General features: G+C 40.1%; 3 protein-coding genes and 1 long non-coding RNA gene across 4 annotated transcripts; all 4 read right to left on the bottom strand.

The window, feature by feature from the left end:
* Positions 1-2,002: 2,002 nt before the first annotated feature.
* Positions 2,003-11,818, bottom strand: LOC103144801 (desumoylating isopeptidase 2-like). Its single transcript, XM_007561940.2, has 4 exons — positions 10,758-11,818; positions 3,450-3,522; positions 2,359-2,452; positions 2,003-2,283 (listed from the first exon to the last, which is right to left on the bottom strand). Exons 1-4 carry the CDS (start codon positions 10,794-10,796, stop codon positions 2,127-2,129), a joined length of 363 nt encoding a protein of 120 aa, XP_007562002.1. The 5' UTR covers positions 10,797-11,818; the 3' UTR covers positions 2,003-2,126.
* A 655-nt stretch (positions 11,819-12,473) lies between these two features.
* synj2bp (synaptojanin 2 binding protein) lies at positions 12,474-16,157 on the bottom strand. The gene is made up of 4 exons (XM_007561867.2): positions 15,939-16,157; positions 15,298-15,434; positions 14,606-14,701; positions 12,474-14,142 (listed from the first exon to the last, which is right to left on the bottom strand). Exons 1-4 carry the CDS (start codon positions 16,000-16,002, stop codon positions 14,008-14,010), a joined length of 432 nt encoding a protein of 143 aa, XP_007561929.1. The 5' UTR covers positions 16,003-16,157; the 3' UTR covers positions 12,474-14,007.
* Positions 16,158-17,148: 991 nt separating this feature from the next.
* On the bottom strand, positions 17,149-22,380 carry lgals3a (lectin, galactoside binding soluble 3a). Its single transcript, XM_007561866.2, has 6 exons — positions 22,214-22,380; positions 21,814-21,831; positions 20,994-21,698; positions 20,036-20,124; positions 19,602-19,758; positions 17,149-18,171 (listed from the first exon to the last, which is right to left on the bottom strand). The coding sequence occupies exons 2-6, from the start codon at positions 21,826-21,828 to the stop codon at positions 18,016-18,018; spliced, it is 1,122 nt and encodes a 373-aa protein (XP_007561928.1). The 5' UTR covers positions 21,829-21,831; positions 22,214-22,380; the 3' UTR covers positions 17,149-18,015.
* LOC107837288 (uncharacterized) lies at positions 20,203-20,987 on the bottom strand. The gene is made up of 2 exons (XR_001663303.1): positions 20,837-20,987; positions 20,203-20,732 (listed from the first exon to the last, which is right to left on the bottom strand). It is a non-coding gene; the product is annotated as an uncharacterized LOC107837288 (long non-coding RNA).
* Positions 22,381-22,583: the final 203 nt, after the last annotated feature.

The raw sequence follows: 22,583 nt of genomic DNA, 5'->3' as shown, positions 1-22,583 counted from the left end.
AATGACGGAGAAACAACTTGCCGTTACAGGAAACCCCGCAACCGTTAATTGTTGGCCATGTTACTAGCCGTAGCATTCAAGACTGTGCAACACTGCAAGTCTTACCCCCTTGCTCTCTGCTAGCTGCAGTGTAGCATGCATCACCCACAGGGGGATTGACAGCACTAAGACCCTCCTCCTGGCTCTGATTCGTTGTTTCTATTTAGCACTGGGAACACTGGAAGAAGGCAGAGGACAAATTATCTGTCTCATACCATACAGTCACGACATAGTGACAGTTTCAACAAACATGTAAAAAAAGTATTGTTTTATAAAATACTGCATCTTTAATGATTACACATCTTGTTACATTACAACCACAATGTGACAGACTAACACAGAGTAGCATATATATAATTCTGACATTTTCTCAATCTGATAAAACAAAGGATGTCTTTGAATAGCAATTTTCAAGTTGCTATTCAAAGGATTTAGATCTAGACTCTGACTAGGTCATTCCAAGACAAAATTATGTCAACACCTGAACCGTTCCATTGTAGCTTTGGTTGTATTTTTAGGAACACTGGCCTGACAAAAGGTGAAACTTCGCCTAAGCTTCTGGTCATTTGTCGCAGACTTTCCGTCTAACTGCCCTGCATCAGCTCCATTCGTCTCCCTCATCAACCCTGACCAGTTTCCTTGTTTCACAGAATGATGCAAACGCCACCATTCATTACTGGAACGGTGTGTTCAGGGGACAGAAGAGGAGAGGACATAAATTTCACCACTACTGGTTTTTAAAAACTGCTCCCAAATTTTTCTGCAAGCTCAACTAATGTATAGCTCTCCAACAACGAAACCCGGACAGGTTCCCGCATTGCACATTCAACAAGTTAAGAGTTTCCATGGCGACAGGATGAGCCTCAATATAGCGCAGATGCCTGGCTGTAACTACAGAAGCTCCAGAGATGGCAGGTTCTGTCGAGGCTGTTCTGTCCGGGCGCCACCCAGTGCAGGGCGAAGGAGGAGGAGTTTATCAACTACATAGCTTTGGAGCACAAAGGGCTTATCCATCCATCCGTCCGTCCGTCCGTCCGTCTGTCCGTCCATTTTTTTACACCATGATCCCATTGGGGCAGGGAGGGGTGCTGGTGTCTATCTCCAGCTGTCAATGGGCGAGAGGTGGGGTACACCCTGGACAGGTCGCCAGTCCATCACAGGGCAAGACAAAGGGCTTCGTCACATGAAAACACACAAGTACAGGATCTGTGCAGATGACAGTGACGGTGCATGAAGGCAGGAATCCTGTAATGTCTTTCAAAGAGACGGGCTGAACTCTGCTCTTTATATCTGTGGAGTTTTATTTATACAGTGACATTTGTCTCCACGGAGTCACTTTAACTGTGAAATGATGAGCTTGGGGTAGAAACGATTAATTGCTGTTAATCGATTACTGAGGTAACTGTCAACTAATTTAGCAATCGATTAGTCGTCAACTGGAGCATAGAGACTCAGACACGATGTCATTTGCTGAAAAAATAAAACATGTTCACACAGGTAATTAGGCTAAAACTGTACAAAAATATATACATTTTGCATTTAACATAAAAATTTGTCTGAAAATAGATTTCAAGAATAAATTCCTCAAGTTGCATAGTTTTAGCTTCACTCGGTTCAGATTTACCAAAGGAATGCTTACCTACAGCATTTTAGGCAATAAAATGTTTATTTTCTTATTTGAAAAAAGGAATTTAATGATTTGCTTATTTGCATTTTTAAGTTTATTTCTAATATAGTGTGAAAAAGGATGATGTGGTTAAATGAAAAATTTGTGGGAGGTGCCACGTTTTTTTTTTGTCTCATTAATCGTTTACTGTCAGAATAATCGATTACCAAAAATAATCGTTAGTTGCAGCCCTAACAACTAACGATCTTTCTTTGCACAAAAAGCACAAACTTGTTCTGTTTTGTGTTGTGTAGCATATGCATTTTGCTTCCGTCTTTATTTGTTTGCTTCTTTTCTAAAAAAAAAAAAAAAAAAAAAGGCCTTTGTGTACAGAGAGAACGCAATACAGAAAACATGCAGTACATGGTATTTTTACGACGTCTCTCCTGTGTTGCTTCGCAGCATTTTGGGAGGAAAAGCGTTACATCAGACTGACCTCAGACAGCGAGGAGGAGAAGTGGTTGCAGTTTTTGTGCATTAGGTGGTAGGCGTTCCCTTTGAACTCTTTACCGAGCTCCTCCATTATTTTATCTATGTCCTCCTCTGTGAAGTCCGTGGTGCCCAAAACAATGGCCTCCCTGTTTGAAATAGATAAACAGTGTGGCGTCAGAGCGCGCGCACTCCGACGTGCTGAAATAAGGAGGCGCGCTTACTTGAATTTGAAGGTCTCTCCCAGCTCCGCAGCGTTACCGGGGTTGATTTCAAAGATGCCGCTGAAAGGGTAGGGGTGACCGCCGTACGCGAACTCTGCGGGGCAGAGGAAGAAGATGCAAAATACAGATTAGACGTTGCCCTCCAAAAGAAGAAGAAGAAGAAAAAGGACCCCCGCTTCTGTAATTACAGAGAAGAGAGCGATTAATCATGGATGTTGTAATTAAATAATTTGGGCTGGCTTGAATGCAGGGCTCTAATCCTTATCATTAGAGCACAGAGAGTAGAGAGCAACAGCAAACTACAGAGCCTATGTTATATCTTCACTGTCACCAGGGGTGTATTTACCAGGATGTGGGGCCCTGGGCTGCACCCAGCTTTGGTGCCCAATCCACAAAGGAAGAATTCTTTCATTAATATCAATTAAAGTACATTAATTGGTAGTCCTACTAGAATACATCAGTAAGTATGAACTGATGCTTAATAGCTAATAAATCCATATTATTCCTAAATAATTCAACATTAATTTTGTAATTTTCAAATACTTGAATATTGATATAAAAAAATACAACTCACATGATTTGGGCCTATAAAGTACAATGTTTGAAAAAGTAAGCATTCATTAAATAAAAAAAGAGAATAAATAAAATAAAAGTCTTTGCTTCTCTCAAAAAAATGGCGCCCTGGTCTACTGCTCCTGTAAACCCTTTCTAAAGTCAGACCCCAGACTGTCACCATATTTCTCAGTGCGCAGAGCCAATATGTCCAGTTCCAAGGGCATACTGGATTTCCAGAGATCAAGTTTCACCAGGGATCCTGCCCCTCTATTTCAGTCCACACACACACACACGCGCACACACACGCACACACATAAACACAGAGTGAGTCAGTGGTGACTCAACCAAGAGAAACGGGGTCATGCTATTCGGAGTACAATTCCATATTCCATTTTTTTTTCTCCAAACTTCATCTCCATTGCACAAATCTCACTATACGCCCGTCACCGAGCGCAGCTCCGTGTCGTCTCAGGGCCATCCTCGACTCGGGGACACGTAATGGGATTTCACAGACATCAAGACGGTCCTCGTCTTACCTCTGCCATAAATCTCGATGCCTGAGTGGAAGACTCCAATGCCCAGATTGGAGGTGTATTCGTTTATCCAGTACTGCGGAGAAAACAAGGAGAGAAAGACGGAGTCAGGGAGCAGAAGCTGTGCGGCAGCTCGACAGACATGCTCTCATCCTGTCACCTTAAATAATGCAGAAAAAGCACAGGCGGGATATACCAGCTCCTAAATCAAAACCCCACAACGCCTGACAATAGCAGCGGCCATTTACGGCACAGATTAAATAAGAGAAATGGTTCGAGTCAACTGTGTAGACTCACATTTTTGGAAGATACGCCTTCTTTGTATTGTCACACCAATACGAAGAAGGTCAAAACAATGTGGTTGAGATAAATGTTTTAGCACATTTTAACTTAACCCTGCTAGTTATGAATTAGTTTCTCCTAAAATAGTTCATTTAAAGACCTGTACTTAAGGATTATTGGTGCCTTCTTATATATGTTGAAATATTTGCGCTACACAATAATGTTAGAGGTAATAGTGTTACTAAACTAAGCTTTCTTTAGATTCAATTGAATGGTCGATTGACATTTCCTAAACATTTAAGTATAGATAGCTATAAACTTTAGCCAACTTTTGATTCTAGACAGAACTGTTCATCTTGATTTTGGAATTAACATTGAAAAGTGCAGCTAATACCCATTAAAAAAACCAGTTAGAAAATAGGATTTGGATATTAAAACTATTTTTTGTGATCTAGACTTCAGAAGAATAATACATTTTTACTTCTTCAGATTCATAAACATTCTTTGACAGCACACCTGGCCCTCTGCAACAGCCCTAATCTGGATTAGCAGACTCCTGCTCCACATAGCACACCTGGCCCATCCACTTCCCTCCCCAGCAACCAGGGCAACTTCCAGCAACATCATTCCAACAAAGTCTGCAGCTGGATGACACAACGGAAGAGCAGGACTTCACTAGTTTATAAAACCTGGTGATTTGCTAAACTGCAAGCGTACCACTCTCTCAAATTTTCTCTTCTCATTATGATTCTGTTACCTTAGTGTTTTCAATATTACAGCTATATTATGTGCCACTACACTTTTTTTTCACTTCCATTATATCAAATCTTTGCAACAACTTCAGACCTATACACAAGTATAAAGTTTTTCAAATTTTTAAGGTCTTTTCTGTTTTGATCCCCTTTTTGTAAAAAAAAAAAAGCTAACTTTTTCTTAAGGGGGAAACACAAAATATGCAATATTTTCCTAAAATAAACAAAAAAGTGGAATATTTTGGATGTAGGTGTTACAGCATTGGTTAATGTAAAAAACAAAAGCTAGCAACAGCACTGATTTTGATGCATTACTATTCCTGGAGCAATGAGTTAAAATAAATAAATAAATAAAAAAGCATACACATTTTTACCTTTAGGTCCTAAATTTGTATTTATTATAAAATTGTAATAAAAAATAGATTTTTTTTACAATTTAGCTACATCAAATCTTTTGCATCACTCGGGATGTACTCATAAGGTTTTTCATATTTTCTTTTCATTTTTTGTCCTTTTTGACATAAAACTCTATAAGCTGCGTTATTGCTGAAATATGCAATAAAAGTAAACTTTGGATTTTTGTCATGTTTATGTAGCCCTGGCACTTCAAGAATGCTACTCATTTACACACAACCTTTTAAAAAATATCTACTGTGCCATTGTTTCTAAAGTGTGTGAAAAAATAAAAGGCAAAAATGAGCAAACTCTTATTTATTTAAACAATAAATCAGAAACAGTTACACAAAAGTATGGAAAATAACACAAAACCATGAGTCAAATCCTTTCTAGTGAATCAAGAAACTTGGCAACAACTCGTCTAACTCTTTCTCCATCTTCCTCGTCACCAAACTCTGTGAGTTTGGTGTTAGTTTGTGTCGGTGGCTGACTTTGTTGGTTGGCGTACATTGTTGTGGACACAAGATCCTCATCCACTGGTTCTTCCATGGCCTCACAGTAGTTGTGTAAGACAAAGCATGCATAGATCACACGAGGCAAGTCAATCATGTTTATGTCCATGGGCCGCCTAAGAGACCCAAACCTGGCCTTCAGTCGTCCAAACGCACGTTCAATGACTTTGTGAGCTCTACTGACACAACGTCCAAACTTTTCCTCTTGAGGGCTAGAGCCATCATTGGGATATTCCTTCATCAAATAGGGCAGAAGAGGATAGGCGGAGTCTCCCAGGAGAAAAACAGGTATGGCTCCTTCGTCCTCCACAATCAGCTTCTCCGGGACTGGGATCTCACCAGACTTCAAGCGTGTGTTTATTCTGGAGTTGGCGAAGATTCGTGCATCGCCCACACTCCCAGGCCACCTTATGACGACATCCATAAATCTGTGTTTGAAGTCGCACACTGCTTGGATGTTGAGGGAGTAGGTTCCCCTTTTGTTCAGGTAGTCCAAGGAATTGCACGAAGGTTGTTTAATTTCCACGTGGGTCCCGTCGATGGCCCCCAAGCACTGCGGGATACCATGAGCATGCAAAAATCCGAACACAAGCGCCTCTGCCTCTGGCTCGGTGAACGGGAGCTTTATATACTGTGGACCCATGTGTTCTGTGATGGCTTTGCACGTCTGCCTAACAGTTACGGATACAGTCGAATGAGATAAGCCAAATGTATTCGCTGTTCTCCGGATTCTCCCTTCGTCACTCAAGTAATATAACGTGCAGGCGACCTTTTTCAGGACCCCCACCGGTAATCTCATGTTGGTCTGTTTGCCCTCTAAGTAGGGACGAAGTTCCCCGGAAAGGGCCACCAGGGACTCTCTGGACATCCGAAAGTTTTCCATCCATGCCGATTCGTCAACAGCGCCCTTTTCAAAATCGTCCCACCAGTGACTTGTTCTCCCTGGTCGGACCCAGAACCGTGTTTTCGTGACCCTTCGCTTGTGCAGAGGCGCGCATATGAGCTGACGCATGTAATTTATGCGCCTTCGCTGGCAGCATAAATGTTCCACAATGAGCAAATTCTGTTTTAAGGCGGCGAATAACTTAAAAAGGTGCAGAAGCACAGACAGAACAGGAGAATCATCTGCCATTGTTGTTATGGTGAGGAAAAAAAGGCACATTCTTTCTCTTTTACTTTACAGGCGGTTGGCAAACAGATTTTAGAGTGCAATACCGCCCCCTTTCGAATTGGAGTAGAAACCCTAACATATATTCTACTGTAAAATTCTGATTTTACAAGAAACTGAAAAAAATGCCGTGCTTAAAATTTAACCAAAGTAACTCGACTAAGTTAAATTGTACTTTTTGCTCATGAAGCTTATTCTTAAGAATACTTATTAATCTAAGTCTAAGGTATTGCGAATAAACAAAACAATTTTTTAAACGGACCTGGGCGAGCAAGCATAAGATTACGTGACCGACGTCAAAGCTTCCAAATGTTTTTAGCGTGACAGTTGCGTTCTAAAAAATTTCGCTCTTGACTCGTTTCCTCAACTACATCAGAACAGTAACATCCAAAATGCTTCGCTTTGGCCAACAAGTTCCGGTTGGACAAATCGAAGCATTTTGTATTTTACCGACAACGGGCCTCGTGTTGCATCTTTTTCTAAGTGTTTATTTGCGGTTGGCAAACAACGAATGGGTGTATTAGCGCCACCAACTGGTAGCGAGTGCAGAGCAGGACATCATGTCAGATCCTGTCATACAATGTGTTAGTTTCAGATAACTTACCATTACCTCATAATTTATTTCTTTCCCCCACAACTTCATTTTGATTTATGAATTTTAACATACAGTTTGACATATGAGGCTTAGCAGATACAAGAAAAAAAATACATATCAATTTGAAACAACGGCTTATAATCAATCCCTATCCCAAGATCAGACCCAAACAAAAATGAGACAAAACAAACAAACAAACAAACAAATAAAAAAACATTATATTTAGTCTGGTGTAATCTCATCTTCGAGGAATTAAAGTAGTCAATAAAAGGTTGCCACATTTTGATAAAACTTAGCATTCCCTCTTAGCCAAAACTTGATTACAAAGACTTTGTAATCCTTTCCAAACTGATGTCAGTGACATTTTTTATCCTACTTTGTGCTAATCTGGGGTTTGGGTCTAATCTAGTCAGTAAAACTGAACTCAGAAAAAACTGTCACAATTTCACTTTATTTTTCACATAGGGTCTGGTTAATTTAACAGATTATTTATTTTGATAAATGAAATAATCGTTTAAAGTTCTTTTCATATTTACTCGGTAAGCTTGGTCTCAACATTAAGATCTGATCGAAGATCATAGTGATTTAAGGCTGACGAAGGAAGCGAAACCAGAAGAAATCTGTAGGAGGCAAAGACTTACTGGCACTCAGAGTTAAAATGAGTGTTAACCTATAACGTATTTACTAGTAGTAACAGAGCATTTCTGGAAAACACTAAGCAGAAAACCCCCACTGATGGATCCTTCATGTCAACGATTTACAGTGAGTCACAAAAGATGGAAATGGGCAGCCATTACTTCCTGACCTCTCTCTATGGACAGCTAGGAAATAATTCATGGAAATACAGCAGCTGCCCCACCCGCTGATGCATCCATATTGTTAGGCACCATGAGAAAACATGCTAAGAGTTGCCCCAGCTGCCTTTTATCAATAATAAAACACATTTCCGGTCCCATGGTCACGCTATTAGAGCATTCCCACGGCATTACTTTGTCAGCTGAGTCTCATCATGTTTCTCGACCATACGCTCCGTCGGCTCTCTGCTGGTTTTAGACCTGGAATGCATCGGGTACACTCAACTCTCGGTTTCCACACAGGAAAACAACATAATGCGGCGAACATTTTCTAGGACCGTGGTAAATCCGTCATGCCTGACTCTCACAATGGAACGCAAAGACAGTGGAGCCTTTTTCCACTCTTGTCACTCTTGTTTTCACATGCCTTGCTGGTCCCTTTGTTGACAATCAGTTCATCTTCCTCCCTTCTGGTGTGACTCACTCCCGCTGCCTTCTTTTATTATTCTTGTGTAAATTTTTGTGGAGGAATTTGACTGCCGCCGCCCCCGTGATTACTTTTTTTTTTTTCTTTTTCCCAATGTAACCAGTTGGTTAGAAATTAATCTGGGCGTTTGAGAGTCACTGTTACACCTGGTGACGTACCGAGACCCTTACTGTCAGAAAGTATCCAATGCTAAAAATATGTCTGGTAAAGAAGTGTAAAAAAGCCAACGTTTACTTGGAGTACATTTCTTCAATGAAGGATGAGAATCCCACACTAAGAAATATGCGTGTTTCTTTCGCATTTTTTTTAACAAAGTCACAGATAGCACAATCATTGTGCTAACTTGTGCCAATAGGCCACCTGTTAGTTTTCTCCTATAACATTCACAGCTCCACTAACAGGTTGTCTGTGGGATGGAGGCGGTGGAGGTTCTTGCAAAAACAGTGTCCTGGGTAAGCCCCTCCTCCTGCTGCCCCAAAGCCAATCAAAAATGACCAAAGAACCTAAAATGTTTTCTTTTTTCTCAGCACCAAGCAGGGGGATCCTAACTATGCATTGACTTCTTGTGCATGAAAGAAACAGAAAACTTGTAAAAAACACAACTGATAAGTTATATTTTTAATGCCCCCTTTCTAATGCAGCCCTGAGTAACTGCCCATATCCCATATCGTACAATCAAACACCACCTATCTACAGTTTATTCAAGCTGTGCACTGATTAATCACTTGCGACGCAGCTGTTTCTCTACGTAGCTACAATGCTACATGCTAGTTGTGTCGGTGGATGTAAACACATATTCTTCACATATTCTTCACAGGCATTGTCGATAGATGCTTCAAATCATATTTTCTCTTTTTTGAATCATCATCCAATCGTTCTGATTTGCAGAAAATTAAGCAGCTGCTGCAATGACAGGCTGTAACTCATGCATATGATCCGCCAAGCGGGACAGAATGTGAAAAGCAAGAGGTGCATTCAGGTCTGAAGGAAGACCCTTGTCTTTGAGTCGCGCCCGTAGGACTGAGGATGCAGCAGCAGAGGTCAGAGAGCCTACAGAGAATCAAGTTTCACAGCTTCGAGCTCAGAGTATAAATAGGCTTTTTTTTTTTTAATACGTCTTCTCCGCTTTCTTGTGAATGAACTCGAAGAAAGAGAGGACGGCGGTAAGACTTTCCTCAGTCCGTGGAAAGTCTCACGGTTTTCACGGTTTTCAACTGGGCCGTTTCCACCCTGTAGTCTTGTGTTTTGTTTTAAGACTGCGTGACATTTTAAAACCATCTAACAAAAAAAGAAGAAAAAAAGAAGATAGAATAATGTTTAACAAGATTCTTGTCCCATAAATTCTTTCTCTTTTATTTTGACGTCACAACCACAACCTCTATTAAACTTCGAAGGGGGTTTATGTGATCGAATTACACTAAGGAAAACGACACAGTTTTAAACATTAAAGTCTGATTTTGTGGAATTGTAAAATCATATTCAAGAAAATTATAGTAAGCATTCTGATGAGACTGGTTTATCAGGATAAAAGCACCTTTTAAGTACACTTTTCATTTAGCCAACATTTCTATATTAAAAATGTATTTTTAATTGGCCTGATGTAATATTCTACTTTTAAGAATTGTGTTTCGTATTAGCTGTAAGTTGGAAAAAATCATCATGACTAGCAGAAATAAAGGCTTTCAAACATCCAACTAGTGATTAAGTTCCTGAAATAAATGGACTTTTCAATAAGACTACAGTTGATTGAATGGGTTTTGTGTATATCTGTGCAACATTTTTGCCGTTCTTTTAAAAATGCCTCCAACTCAGTTAGATGAGATAGACAACATGCATATAAGAACATCAGTTTTCAGGTCTGTCCATGGATTCTCAATTAGATTAATGTCTGCAGGCCACTTTGTTCATCCTGACAGATTTTCCCACCTAAACTGTGCTATTGTTTTTGCAATTGCGATGGGATGGTTTAAGGTTAAAACTCCCGCACAACTTTCTGCTATGGCTGGCCTTCATGACATTGATTGTCCATTGATGTTCTCTTGACAAACTCCTGAGACCTTCATCAACTCCTGAGATTAAATGGTTCATTAGGCGAATTCTGAAGACTTGCCATAGTGGGAATAAATGCACGCCACACTTTTCAGATCTATCGTTTTCCTTTGCCACTTTAAGTATATCAAATGACATTAAACTACTGTGATGTTGCTTGTAAAATGGTCAAGTGGAACAGTTCATCTATTTATGTTATTACATGAGTTTTCCCACAACCAAAATAAGTGTGAGTAAGTCAAGGTGTAGCATGTATGAGGTGAGCGCTGTGCTTACCATGTCATACACGTTAAGGATCACAGGTTCATTGGCCATGGTTCAAACCTGAGCTGGAAGGACAAACGATCCTTAACCCCACGCTGTATCAGACGGTCAGCACCCCCCACGCTCCTGTAAAGTCACCGGGGCTCACGGTGGATTGCTGCGGACAGGCTTCAGCTCATTTCCCCCCCGCTGAGGAACAGCTACTGCCCGGACACCGCAATCATCTCCGGACGTCAGGGGGGAAAAACACACACACAAAAGAAAATTGATCGCGGCAGTAGATGTGATTAAGCAAAAATGAAAATAAAAAAATGGCAACTAGTTCTTCCTAATACATCAGATCAGAGCCGATTCTGTGATCCGTAAGAGGAGTAAAAGAAAAAAAAAGGGGCCTGCATGTGGTGAAACCCGAAGCGGGCGCCCTCCTGTCATCATCGTGGGCGAGAAAGCGACAGCACGAGCGGCCTGATGTTGTCGACGAAGGAGGCGGTGATAGGAGCATTTCCACTCGGCCGATGCCGGAGCAGGAGCGGGAGAGGACTGCTGGCCCGCACAGGCGGTTAATTACATCTACAACCGCGGATAGGGAATTTCACCAGCGAGCATATCCGGGCCGGTGCTGGAGGTGGTGCCGCTGGACCGCATCCAGAACCCTCTCTTTCCTGGGAGGAGAAAGGACGAGCGGCTCAAACAACCCCTGCGACATGACGCCTCCGCCGATGCCGACCTGCTCCCTCGTTCACCGGCTCCATGAGGGGGGCTCTCGAGCGCGTTTCCTCGCAGCGGAGATGCGTCCGTGTCGCGCGGCTTGGACCCAGCTCTGGCTCTGCCTCTCTGCTTGATTACATCATTTCTGCCTCCGAGCCATCCTCCAAACAGCTGATGGGAGCCTGAGCCGCTGGTGGGAGGCCAGCAGCACATTTGGCCACAAAAGGCGCCGTTTGTTTCAATCAGACAATCAGCTCTGTGGGGAAATTCAGTCAAATTTCCTCTTCGTTTTTTTTTTTTTTAATATATGGCCACTGGAAATAATACAAATTCTATTAGATATTCACTTTTTATTGTATATTATAAGACATGCTGAAATAGTGAGAAATAGAGAGACATTTAAATAAAAAACAATGGATATAACAAAAATAACTGTTTTTCAGTCAGGCACAAGAGTCTTTATTTTATTTTGTTTGAGAAAGTAAATTTGACAGTGCTGTTTTATTTGAAAAACTTGATGAATTTTACATTTTCATTTTATGCTGAACTGCGCCCTCCACATGATGCCGCCCTGGACAGAAGCCATATCAAACCAGGCCACCAACTTTTATTTAGACAATCTGGAATTAACTTGTGCTACAAGCACTTTGATGCAAACTGCTGTTCTATTTAGTTCGTCTATGTTGATGTGCCTGTCCCTATTAAATAAAATTAAAATCAAATTAATTAGTTTTGACTTAGTTGGTTTTTAATAAACAAGTAGCTTTTTCTGAAAGTTGCTAGCAAACGCAGGATTAAATTTAGCAGTTTATTCCCAAATGCTTAAGTTTTACTGCTTGATCAGCAAACATCTTTATTTGAGAGAGTAAGTAAAAGTAATAAAATCCTGTTAGTGGAACGTATGAATGGATGTCAAAGCTCATATATTACTATAACTTTTACTTTAAATCAATAATAAACAACAAAACAAGTATATCTCAAAATACTGCTGAAAAATGGAAATAAAGCAGTAAACATAGGTGAATTAAACACCTTTTATTACATGTCTGCATCTCAAACAGAATATTGGCATAGCTTAGTGCTTGTGATTTTCTTTTCTGGCATACTGCACATATTCAGTGTCTCATAGCAGAAATGTATTTACACACAATCAGCCACAGAGATGGTGATGTGATTGTTGTGACCAAAAGAAGAAAAAACAAACAAATATCAATTTCTGTTCAAACCTGTTTCATAACTGCGATCGGAAAATCTCCATGATTGTTGCTTTAGTGCAAAATGTAAAAGTAGTGAGTTAATTGCAACACTGCTATTAGTCTGAGTCATGAATGAAAACAAACTGCTCACACTGGAACAAACAAAAAAATTAAATCCCTTTACTTGTACAATCAGAACATCTCCATTTCAGAAATAAATCAGATATATATGCTATATATATATACTTTTTATTACTGAATTATGTCTGCAAAAGCTGGATTTAATGAGTGATTAGAGCACCACCTAATGATGTGAGGGAGGAAAGTGCATCTCAGCAGATTAGATTACTGAAAACCTTAAATCCATAGATCAATACAGAAAGTGAAACTCTTAAAATCTATTACTCAAAGTGATATATTTGAACAATTGATGCTAATTTCGACGATCATGGTCTACAGCTGATGAAAACCCAGAATTCTCAATGTTGAACTAAAACATACACAGAGCACAGAATCCAAGAGTAACTGATAGAATGTTAAACGGAAGGAAAACATGTGGAGGAAAATGCCACACGAGCAACTGAGAAAAGCTCAAACACCTGCTTTGATGACCAAAATGTGCTTGTTTGGTCGGGAAACGTGGCTCACCTAAACCCCTCGGAGAATCTATGGAGCACTGTCACATTTAAAACTGACAGAAAGCCGGTGCAGAAGTGACCGAGGCTTCCTGAACGCCTCACCGGCGGCAATGGCAAGTACACCTTTCCTGAATTGGTCTACTTAAAGGCCAAGATAAACTGGCCTGAACGCATGAGACACTGACCCAATGAAGAATAACTGGGATACTTTAGCTTACAGAGCCACACTGTCATTTAAAACCGTTAAAATTTTAAACGACAAAACGAGATGGGGGGGGGACACTAAAAAGCAATGCATCTTCATCCGCAGCTAAAAGTAGTCCCTCGAGTCATCTCAGATTTTTCTTTTTTTTTTTCCCAGGTGGGTTTGAATGTACAAACCCTGGTTTGTATCTTACGATCATCTTGTAGGAGTTGGTCTGAACACTGAGGACGCAGCGGGCGGGAACCCTTTACCTCAATACGTCACAAATTTCTTTGCATGAGATAACCCAGACGATAAGAAGATGGCTACCATTGAATCACTGAACATGCACGAATATGGAAGTAAACTAAATCGTGATGCCATTACCTGCCAATCAGAAAAAGGTCTACCGTTCACACACCGCCTGCTTCTTTATCTTTTTTTTTTTTTTTTGGCAATTAGCAAAGTTTTGATTCTAAAAACAAACATACAGACATCGTCAGCTTAGATACATAATACATATATACTAAAAAAGTCTATTTAAGCCGTTTATAAAGAGCTACTATAACAATGATCGACACGGCTCCAGCAAATAACGCCAGCATTCCCAGAGTAGACGAGGAAGGTTGGCGATCAGGTTTGGAGGTGGCTGGTCCGTTACTTAGGTCAGACTGCAAGACAGAGAGAAAAAAAAACACAGGTAAAACAGAGCTGAACTGGAGGGGGAAACAAAAAAAATCACATAGAAACAGGGATGGGCAAGAAATAAATAACATGTAAAGTCGCTCTTTAAACTGATTTTGGAACTCTGTTTAATTTCTGTAACACTGCTTCACTCATTAAGGACAAATGCATTTTTTTTAACCAATTTGTATTTTTTCTGCCATTTTCTGTTATTTTTGGAAAAAAAAAAAAAACACATCAAAAATAGAGATGTTTTTAAAGCATTATTGGATGTGGAAGCAATTAGAACAAGTTTCTGTGTAACATAGAGCCACATACATTTTTACTCAAGTATGACTAAATGGGTTGTTTGGATAAAAGAGGAGAGATAGTGGAGTTACATCTACAAAGAATATGTAAAAAGTAAAGAAAGAAAAACAAAAACAGAAAAATCGTAATATTTCCAGCTACCTTTTTCATAACGCGGAGGTGGACGTTCTCCCCGGCTGACCTGAACAGCTCCACCACGTCGCTGTGGTACCGGTTCTCAAGCGAGACTCCGTTAATCTGCAACGCCCACATGACAAACACAGAACGCTCTGATCAAATATCTGTGTAGCCAGACAGCAGTTAATCATTAGTTTCACTTTTAGGTCAAACTACTCGATTTTCAGAAATACTAATGCCCTCCACGATGCACGGTTTTGAAAACTAAGGGGGGGAAGCCTGCGCAACTTACAGTGTCTATAAAAAGTATTCACCCACTTGGACTTTTCACACATTTGCTGCTTAAAAAGAAAAAAAAAAATCAGTCATGATGAACACAATTTTGCTATTCTTGAAAAAATAAATTAGAAAAACAACTTAACCACCAAGCAATATTCATGTGGTAAAATTGCCCGGGCTTAACTCTGGAATATGGAGCATCTTTGGCCAGACTTGTGAAAACATGTTCTCCACCTAATCTGATAAAACTTCAGGTATCCTAAAACTTTGGGGGGGAAAAAGGGGGGAAAATGAAATGGAGATAAAATAGTTTGGCAATTTTATCACTTTCCTGCCATTTTTACAACTATGCACAAGTTTACGTTTCTCTCCCAACATAATAAACTTAGGTTAACGTGAAAAATTTTAAGTACTTAAAAAATATATAGATATATTACCGCAAGAATCTTGTCTCCCTCTTCGAGTCGTCCATCTAGTGCTGCAGATCCACCTTCTTTAATTTTACTAACATAGACGCCATTGTCATTCCTGACAAATTGTTGGTCGATGCCTCCGATTATATTAAACCCCAGACCTAGAGAAAATAGAAAGCAAACACAAACACATAAAATCAATCAGCTGGGCTGATAAGCAGTAAACATCGAGTGTAGCTGTTAGCCAAGGAAGATGCTGATCATTAAATGCATCTCAGTGGATCAAAGTTCAGGCGAATAGTGAAAAAACACAATATTGCAAAGTTTTAAACAATTCAGCTTTATGTCGCAGCTGTAAATATTAACCAACTGGCTTCACACGGACACAAGTGGAGTAATGCTTCTTTTCTTAATGGAAAGAAAAACCCCTTTTTTGCTAAGTCTGTCATTTCCGATGTATTAAACTGAAACTCTGGCAGCTTCCATAAGCAAATAACAACTTTGACACAACGAGACGAAGTGGTTCGACTTTCTAGATTAATTAGCCTTTAGCTCCAGGTTGCGTAGCAGATTGATTTTTTTTTTTTTTCTTTTTTTCGGTGCAACGTAGTCAGCTAGCATCGCCAACACGGTTTGCTAACTGTCCGACAAAGTCTTCTCCTTACCTGCGGGTCCTCGGTTCAGATTTATATCCACAAGTCTTGGGCGGGAGTGCAACGACCCGTTCATTTTTGCCAAGACTGCAAAGGATTAAAATAAAAAATAAAAAACCAAACAAAACTATTTCTCTGAAGGTGGACTCATTGAAGAGTTTCGATTTTGCTTCGTCCGCTGCGGTCAGGTTATGTATAACTGCTGCCCCCTGACGGGAAAACAAAGAACTGCAGGCTGACCTTTGAATGAAATTTAAAGCAAAACAAACGTCGATGCCTGTAAAATGACATTTATTGCAATTTGCAACAAAGTTAAACCGAAGCAGGCATTACGGTAAGTGTTCAGAGCTCCTTAATCAGCAGACATATCAGAGCTACTATGTAGTTTGTTTGTACACAACGTATGCCCTTTTCTTCCTCATCCAGACACAGACAAAATTAATTGGCACCCCCAAAAAAAATAATCTTTCACAAAAGTAGCACAGACACATACTGAATATATTTGAACAATCTAACCTTTAATTTGATTATGCTGTCCATCACAGTTGTGAGTGGACTTCTCTGTAATTTCATATCTCTGTTGTAAGGAAAACAAAAGATTCCTAGACAGTTATTGGCTCATTTCAAGCATAAATAAAAACAAATAAAAAAGTTAAATTCATAACTACATCCTCACTAATTTTATTAAAAACGATGTTCTCCTAATATAGTTTTTGTTAAAAACTCATTGAATAAATATGATCAAATAAAAGCTGTTATTTGATGAACTCATTTCAAGTTGGGTTTTTTTTTGCCTTGGACTCCAAAAAAATGTATCAAAGAGTCTTATTTTTAAGAGTCTTAACATTGTATATACAAACTATCCAAACATTTGAACAAAAATATTAGGGCTAATAAGCTCAAACATATGAAAAAAACACAAGTGGAAGAAAAATTGTATCTTTTTGTGAAGTTTCTAGTGACCAACACAAAAGGAAAAAAAAGTCAAATATGGCAGCTAGAAGAAATGAGATGCTAATCCAGTGAAAGTTATTTTTTATTATTCATTATTCATGTATGACTGAATTAAAATTTTACTAATATGTATATTGTAAAGTAAAAAAAAACAAAAAACAGACTAGTTTCATAAAAAAATAATCTGAATAAGTCAGATATGTCCAACAATCTAATCACTAAAAATAAATAAATAAATAAAAAAAAATAAGAACTGATAGCTCACAAGTTGAAAGTTTTACATAGTCCTTTTATTTAGAAATTCAAAATATGTACCACTGCTCTTTGGCACCAAGTCAGAATCTCTCCCACACACATTTTCATTTAATAATTAGTTGCCATTTTTTCGCTGTTTTGTTCAAACTTGGGGAAACGTTAACGGCTCGGGAGGAAAACAGCTGAAGAGAAGAGGAACAAACACTGAATATAAATACTTACATTTGAAGAAACTTCATGATTAGCCTACTATATATATATATATGTGTGTGTGTGTGTGTGTGTGTGACTCCAGAGGGTTGTGGTTCAGCATTGAAATAAAAGTGAAATTTTCAGCATCGCACTTTGATGCACTATGAAGGCTCGTCAAGTTATGTTGTGACGAAATAATAAACATGTAAACAAAACACAGCAGAAATAATATGAAACGCCTGGAACATGTCTTCCACCCTGCTTAGCTTACAATCTTCTTTTTTTTTCACATAATAAATTATTCCTTATTTAATTTGTTACACGTTTATGTCACTCAATCTTTTCCTTAATTAGAAATGGGAAAAAAAAAAAACAGGGAAACAAAAAATGCAAAGCAGTTCATACATTTTTCTAAGAGGAAAGTGAAAACATAATTTTGTATTGAGATCTCATTCAGTAGGAAAAAAAAAACACACACAAAAAAAACAGGATTATCAAGTGCGAACCTAATTCGATCTGCGTTGCGATAAAATGTGCCACGTGAGGGACAATTGCACTTTGCTGGCCGCACTTGCAACTTCGTCAGCTGCCTCCGTGTGTTTGAGGGGGAGGGGCTTCGGGGCGGGCAGTCGTCAGAAACGCGGAGGCTAATCGTTTCGAGAGCGAGCAAGCGAGCGGCCGGGGCTGCTCAGATCATGCTGGGCGCCGCGCTGTAGAGGACGACGTCGCCGGTGACCCGCAGCACGGTCACCTCCTCCAGGCCGCCCACTCTGTGCTCGTACTCCAGCAGGTGGGTCCCGTCCACGGCCACCTTGAACATGTCCTCCTCCACCAGGATCTTCAGCTGCGAGATGGGGGCGACAAACACCGAGATTTGCTTGGGTCAATTCTTTTATTTACTCTGCTGCGACGAAAACAGTTTGGAAGCCGGGCGTTTTGAACATGAACGTGCACAGAACATTGGCGTGCGCAATAAAAACAACAACAACAAAACAATCAAAAACAATCAAAAAAATATATAAAAAACTGGGAAAACCTTAGTTTCTGTATCAGATGGATTAGAAACTACGTTTGGAGTTTGTGAAATGCGAGATTGGTGCTTCAAAAATGTGCAATGTTTGCTTGACACAACAACAACAAAATAAAAATTATATGTCCAGCTTGTTCATTCTTTGAACAAGCAAACAAAATAAAATGCAGGATGAAGCCATAATGTCAAAACTTTTGTTTTGCATATTCAAGGGATTGGGTGGAAGCCTAAAATATGTCAAGCGTTATGTAAGTTCAGTCCATCTACCAATATTGTATCTATTTAATTTGAAAAACAATCATTATTTCTTAAAATCTCCTAGCCATAATCATATGTTTGTATGATAGTTTGAAAAGTTTTATGTTTGGACATTGTCAATTTCCAAATGATTCCACAGTTCAACTCCGCTCATCGACGCACAAAAGGACTTTCTAGTAGCTATGAATTTGAAATTTATTTCGAACATGATACAATATAAAAAGTAATATAGTACACAATAAGAAAAGTGAATAGAAAAGAAGAAAAGAAAAAAAAAATACAGATATCTGTTTCAGTTAACATATCATGCTCAAAATGGGTAGGAAGAAGTAAAAACTTATTAACTCCTACCCCCTAAACACTTGAAAACTTACAATACTACTGTTATTTTAAAAAAAAAGAAAAAGAAAAAAGGAAATCATCAATCAATTAAAAGTCAGAGTAGCTGTCAGCAATTACTAATATATAGCTATGCATTATCTCTTTTTATACTGGTTTGTCTTTTCAAACCCTTACCCCAAGTTGTTCTCATCAATGCACACATTATTACTTTCTCTTACTCATATGTTTATCTCTATTAAAAATTCATTTTAAACTGTGATTCTTGTATATTTGCTTCTTCATCTTAAACATTTTTCTAATGTTTTCTGATGTTTGTTTATTTTTGGCTATGCAAAAAAAAAAAAAAAAATCAGAGCCATCTGTAGTTTTACTACGTCGATGAACTTTAACGATTTAAAATTTTACAAATATCTGTTGGTGTTTCTTTTTTTAATATCCCAACTTATGGATTTTTCTTATTGCTCCTTTTTTGTAACATTATTAATGCCTGTAGTGTAGTTTTGTAATTACTGCCTCGTATTTCTGCACAGTAAATCGAGACTTTTACCAGATTATAGTAAGACATAAAAAAAGATATATTTATTGTATTAATATTTATTTATTTACATTCATTAAATTGTTAAGGGATTTAATAAAGAACTTACCTCAAAACGGCGCCCCTGGACGAAGGGGAAGGGCCCCTCTCGCTCCTCCGGGCCCCAGTAACCTCCTAGGCTGGAGTTTCGGACGATGGTCTGCTCGTTGAAGCGAGGGTTGAAGTGAAAGACGACATCCGGACCTTTAAGGAAGTCAACCTGGAACCTGAAGAGTTTATAAATTACACAAATATAAACTTCGATTGTTATATTTTTCATCAAAGTCATATCAGATCATCACGAAATCCCAATAAAATACACTGACGCTTGTGGCTGTAACGAGACAAAGTGGAAACACTTTCACTAATCTCTGACACAACTGTCCATGATAACAGAGTTAAACAGCACAGATCCACTTCACATTCACATTACTTTCTGAAGCGCATCGCGACTTCAAACACAGACTGCGAGGATTGTTTTTTTCTTCCCGGGGAAATCCGTACCTGTCTGCCCCGGGAACTGGCTCTCCGATCACCGTGACTAAAAGGCGCGGCATAATCCCAGCGTGGAGTGGGAGATCGTACGGCACAATCTGAAAAGAAATATTTACAGTGTCAATACCGACAGCGTTGCCTCTGCTCCACAGTTTTCAGAATGCTTTTTGCGTTTGTTTTTTTGCTCTTGAATGATGTGATACAAAGAGAAATTGTTTACCCGCTTGTTAATATCCCGTAGGTGTAATCCAGGTACTTTTAAATTATTGACAAGATTAAAAAAATATGAACTTAAATTCTGACTCTGCCTATATTCCCAATGCAACACCTGAGTGAGTCATAATCTCCGCGTATTTCAACGAAGGTCAAACACCTGCACAAACTGAAGTCTGAGCAACAGTGAAAGGGTTTTTATTGAAACTCATTCATGTGAGGGACAAGTCAGAGCAGCATCTGACTAGATTATACAAGTAGATTAAAGCAGCATAGACCTGGTAAACATTATTTGTAAATCAAAGAAAATCATATTGCACTTTGAAACAAAACAAAAACCAAAACAATTAAATCTGATGCATTTAACGCTGCGTTCCAACACGACTCGTCGATGCGGATGCGTTCGATCTTTGGCGCCAATCGGGTGGGACGTCCTGGTCCGGCTGAAAAGCTGAGCTCATTGCTTTCAATAATACGGCGGGTTATATCTGGGCTGAAAGACAGAAATACATTTCCGTTCACTCCTGCTGAACAGGGCGTTGCCGTTAACTTTGCATTTGCGGCGCACCCCGAGCAGAAACCTGGAATCAGACGCACCTCCCAGTCAAAGGTCACCAGCAGACGGAGAGAAGTTAACTTTTAGTCCGAGGAAGCTTGAGTTGTTTTCACCAAAACGCCCAGATTAGATTTACAGAAGAGAAGAGTAGCGAGCAAGAGAAGCGACACATTTACTCCAGAAAGAGCTCACACTCACCAATGTGCCTCCTGGACCAGCAGGACCACCGTACGGACCCATGGGCCCGGGGCCAAACTGAGCAGGCGGGGTCGGGAAACCTCCTCCGGGTGATCCCCACGACCCGGGTGGTATCGGGGGGAATCCGCCTCCGGGGAACGCTGGGAAAGATCCTGGACCGGCTGGAGGGGGAAATCCACCTTGACCCCCGGGTCCGTACATCCCGTTGCCTCCTGCTGGCTGGCCACCAGGGAAAGGCACGTTCGGGTAAGGGCCGGCCGGAGCGCCGGGGCCAGAAGGAAACGGCCCCGATGGGTAAGGAGCGGGGCCCCCGGGCAGCTGTCCAGGAGTTCCTTCAGATGGATACTGCCCGGGGAACTGTCCAGGCGCTCCAGGGCTGGAGGGAAACTGACCCGGAGCTCCCGGTGCAGGATACTGTCCAGGTACTCCAGGACCAGCAGGGAAGCCACCGGGTGCTGAGGGAGGTCCCGGGTACTGCCCTGGTGCTCCAGGGCCAGAGGGGTACTGGAATGGCCCCGGGGCTCCTGGGCCAGATAATCCACCGCTGAAGTCAGCTGGAGCAGAGGGCTGGGTGGGAGCTCCTGGGGCAGAACCGGGCCATCCCGGGTTCGGAGCGGCAGGGTGATTGCTGGCAGGGGCCGTAGGGTTAGTGTGGCCTATTTTCTTAGCCTGGCTCGGCGTGTCATCTCCTAAAGCATCTGACAGCTACAGAATAAAAAGAGAAAGTATAAACAACCGTCTGCACTCACAACAACAACAAAAAACAAACATACAGGTAATTTCCACTGCAAGCTACAGGGAATCGATACATTAAACTCACCGAGAAATCTGCCATGATCTAAAACAGAACAGGAAACAACTTTGATCAGTTTTATTGAGTACTTCCAATATATTTTATCAAGCTGTAAAATGTCTCTGGGCAGTTCCAAGAGTCTCTGAGTAAATGTTTCCACCCTGGAATGATGATTCAAAAAGTCCATTACGACACACTGAAAATAACTCAACATTACTGAAAAAAATTAATATACCACAGCAATAACAAAGACGGTGCTTTGCTTCATTATCTAGGGGAGGCATTTGTTTTGAAATGTGGAAACTACTGATGGTACAGAGTTGGCTAGCAATCTAGCTAACCCCAGCTAGCTGTTAGTTTAGGTTTGTTAGGTCTACATTCGTGGTGAGAGAATAAATAAACAGTGAAAGTTGATGTTTTACGATACCTGGTCGGAAGCTAGGCTCTGCTTGAACGACAACAGGAAAGTGCGATGGTTTCTACAGCTCCGAAAAAAACAGTTAGCCAACTGCTTTGGCCTGACGAGGCTCAAAACTGGAAGCTAACGTTGGTTGTGCTAAGAAAAACTACAACTCCTGGAAAGGAAGCTCGCGCACGGGCGAGTTCCGGTGCAAAAACACACACATCCGCTTTTTATTTACATCTCCTGTGGAAATCGAAAATGGGGGAATTTATTATTTAACCTAAGTGTTATTTCCTCTAATGTATTCATTTTTTTCTAAATATAGAAAAAAAATAAACACATGATAAATAAACAAAAAACAGTTTCAGTATTAGTAAATGTCACACTCTAATTT

This window comes from Poecilia formosa, unplaced genomic scaffold (genome assembly GCF_000485575.1).
Source record: "Poecilia formosa unplaced genomic scaffold, Poecilia_formosa-5.1.2 Scaffold131, whole genome shotgun sequence".
NCBI lineage: Eukaryota > Metazoa > Chordata > Actinopteri > Cyprinodontiformes > Poeciliidae > Poecilia > Poecilia formosa.
The sequence above is the reverse complement of the archived record's forward strand: the minus strand, read 5'-3'. Positions and strand labels throughout refer to the sequence as shown.